This window comes from Thermothelomyces heterothallicus (genome assembly GCF_042370625.1).
Source record: "Thermothelomyces heterothallicus CBS 202.75 unplaced genomic scaffold P884_scaffold_3, whole genome shotgun sequence".
In the NCBI taxonomy this organism is placed as follows: Eukaryota; Fungi; Ascomycota; class Sordariomycetes; order Sordariales; family Chaetomiaceae; genus Thermothelomyces; species Thermothelomyces heterothallicus.
The window spans coordinates 1,352,934-1,356,006 of record NW_027192564.1 but is presented as its reverse complement, the minus strand read 5'-3'; the positions used below and the strand labels follow the sequence as shown (position 1 = coordinate 1,356,006).

The 3,073-nt window shown below is 58.9% G+C and overlaps 1 protein-coding gene across 1 annotated transcript; it reads right to left on the bottom strand.

The window, feature by feature from the left end:
* Positions 1–104: 104 nt before the first annotated feature.
* Positions 105–2,463, bottom strand: P884DRAFT_192482 (serine carboxypeptidase S28-domain-containing protein; the record flags this gene model as incomplete). The annotated part of the gene is made up of 7 exons (XM_069437681.1): positions 105–366; positions 486–840; positions 953–1,128; positions 1,241–1,557; positions 1,669–1,823; positions 1,955–2,090; positions 2,218–2,463. The coding sequence occupies 7 exons, from the start codon at positions 2,461–2,463 to the stop codon at positions 105–107; spliced, it is 1,647 nt and encodes a 548-aa protein (XP_069300755.1).
* Between the last annotated feature and the right edge of the window lie 610 nt (positions 2,464–3,073).

Sequence of the window (3,073 nt, the reverse complement as noted above, 5' to 3'; positions counted from 1 at the left end):
AAAAAAAAAAAAAAAAAAAAAAGAGAAACCAGTCAGTCAGCTTCCCACACCGAGCAATCCGACAAACCTGCCTAAAGCGCTAATTAGGCAAGCAAGGTGCCCGGTCACTCATCCGAGCCCTCCTCGTCGCCTCCGGGTCTGAACTGGCCGACCCACTCCTTGACGATGCCGACGCTCTGCTGCTGTGCCTTGACCACCTCCGGGTTGACGGGCAGGTTGAGGTTGGCCAGGCCCGCCTCGGTGAGCGCGTCGTCGGCGTGCTCGGCGTTCTTGATGACGAAGACGTAGACGTCGCCGGACGACTCGAGCGGGCCGCCGGGGCGGAGCTCGCTGGCCATGCTGGTGGCCCGCCAGGGGTCGAACTCGCTGATAATTATTTGATTAACGCACACACTCTCTCTAGTCGTTGGATATATTATATATGAAAGGAAAGAGGGGGAAACAAAAGAACAGAAGGAACCCAAAAAAAAATAGAGAAAACTCACCCGACGGTCCAGATGACCCTCCTGGACTGCCGCGCCCAGCCGCCCGCCACCGCGTTGAGCGTGTCGGGGGTGCGGACGCCGTCGGCGCTGCCGTACTTGTGGCCGCCCACGGCGGGGAAGTGCGTCTCGCACTGGGCCTGCCAGTAGGCGGCGTCGACGCGGCGCGAGACGACGGAGGGCCGGTCGCGGGGCGCGCCCGTCGCCCACGACGCCAGCGGCTCGTTGCACCGGAACCAGATCCGCGTCCGCCACGGGTTGCCCAGCGTGCGCGCCTCGATGAAGGGGTTGAGCGGGTCGTGCGTGTCCAGGCACCACAGCGGGTCCTTCTGGCCCCAGACGTCCAGGTACGTGCATGCTAGAGGTTTTTTTTGGTTTTTTTTTTTCATCTTGGTTAATCGAGAGGAGGGACGGGAAGGTTTGGGGGAAATGAGGGGGGGAAAGGGGGGGGGGCACGGGGTCACACTCACTCGAGTCGCGAAAGTTCGTCTGAAAGTAGGCGGCGTAGTTGCCCACCGAGGACGGGATGGTGCCCAGCACCTCGTGTTCCTCGGTCGCGTCGGAGCCGACGATGCCGTCGCACATGTCGAGCACGGCGCGGTAGCCTCCGCGTTCTTCCCAGTATCTAAAGGGCGTGGCGATGGCACTGGGGGAGAGAGGGAGAAAAAAAGGAGAGAGAGAGAGAGAGAGAGAGAGGTGTCAGCGTGCTCACAGACAAGGAGTGATAAGTCAATGAAATAAGTTAAATGAGCACCCACTAGGCAAAGTCGTCGTTGGCGATGGGGAAGACGGCGCCGAAATACTGCTTGAGCGCGTCCGTCTCGGTCTCGTTGACGGGCGACGCGAGCAGGAAGCGGTCGACAAAGTCGACGACCTCCTCCAGGGCGGCGCTGCAGCGCGTGTCGTTGCGCAGGGCGTCGATGCCCTTGCGGATGGTGTCGTAGTAGTACCAGTTCTCCGTGTTGGCCTGGACGGTGGCGCTGCTGAGGTGGTACGCGTGGAAGACGCCGGGGTGCAGGTGTTCGATCCAGCTCCCCAGAGTTGCCGAGTACGAGGACCCCCAGTACACCCAGGGCTATTCTCTCGGGAAGAGAAGGGGAGAGAGAAGAGAGACCGAGAAAGTCAGTTCTCGAGAAGATAGACATGCATATGCGTGTAATTAGTGAATCAATCAATGTAAACTCACCACCTTGGAGGCCACGCTGGTCTGCTCCTTGTCAAAGGGAAACGTGACGTTCTGCGCAAAGTTGACTAGATCCGCAGCCGCCTGCTCCAGGGTGAGGTACTGCAGCGTCTCGGCGTCGAAGCCATCGTATGGGGAGGATCCGCCAAAGTAGCGATCTGTGTAGTGTTCCTGGGCCTTAGCGGGCCATTTCCTTGTTCTTGAGCTCCGTTTCGAGTACGAGCACGGGCACGAAAGTAAGGTTGCCGAGGTCAAGCAGGCAGGGTGTGTAAGGTATGATATTACGCACGCTCAACCACGACAGCGGCGGCCCCGAGCTCCTGGGCATACCTGCCCGCCAGGGTCGTGTTTTTCAAATACGAGAATCCGCGCGCCGAGTTGACGGCCCACGTGATGGGCTCGCCGCCGGGCGTCATGAGCACGACCTAGTAAGACATCCAAGAACGGTTTTAGCACAATGGCAAGACGACGCTCGCCAAAGCGGGCGGAAAGAAAGGGGAGAGAAAGAGGAAAAAGGGGGGAGGGGGGAAGGGGGAGGGGACCGCTGCTTACCGGAGCCCCCGGCGTCCACCACTGAGGGTCGACGCAGTAGATCTGCTGCCACGACTTATTATTGCTCGCGTTCTTGTGGTCGATGGGCTGCGTGAACCATTCGCAAGTCGCGCTGGGGCCGGCGGCGCGCACCACCGCCCGGGCCGACTCGGACAGCGGCGTGCCGTCGGGCGCGCTCCGGATTACGGCAGCCTCGGCCGCAATCCAAGCCGCGAACGGCAAGATCGCCCTAGCTGAGACCTTCATCGTGGGCAGCTGCTATTTCTTGTCTTGGTAGCCGCTGAGCTCGAAAAAAAAAAAAAGAAAAACCTGTCAAGCCGCAACTGTTGAAGTTGATGGATGCGGTCCAGGGGAGAGAGGTGGTGGTGTCTTCGAGAAGCCCACACACCGAGAAGCAAATAATAGTACCCTCTCGAACAAGACCCTGGATGGGGAAAGGGGTCAACAGGCTTTATCACTGCTCACGGCTGAGCTGTCTAGACTGCGTGCACCCTGGCCGCACATTCTCTCAAGTACCGAGCAGAGGGTTCTTTGCGGGGAAGCAGTGTAACGGTACGGACGAAGGCGTTGGATAAGTGGCAAGGCCGTTTCGAGAGATATTCCTGGTAAATGGACCCCTAAGGCCATGGTCAATTAGACTTAGAGTGCGTCCATGCATGGCTAGTAGCTTGGCAGGCCGAGTCGCCGGTGGGTGGTGTTTGGTCGGTGTTGTGTACTTGGATCACTCTATCATGCTTTTTTCCTTGTTCCACTGGGCCCGTGATCGGCCAAACCTCTCTGTTTATATACTGTGTGACCCTTAGGAGAGTCTGACGGCCTGTTGTTCTAGAAGATCGCCGTTTTTGCAGAGAACGTC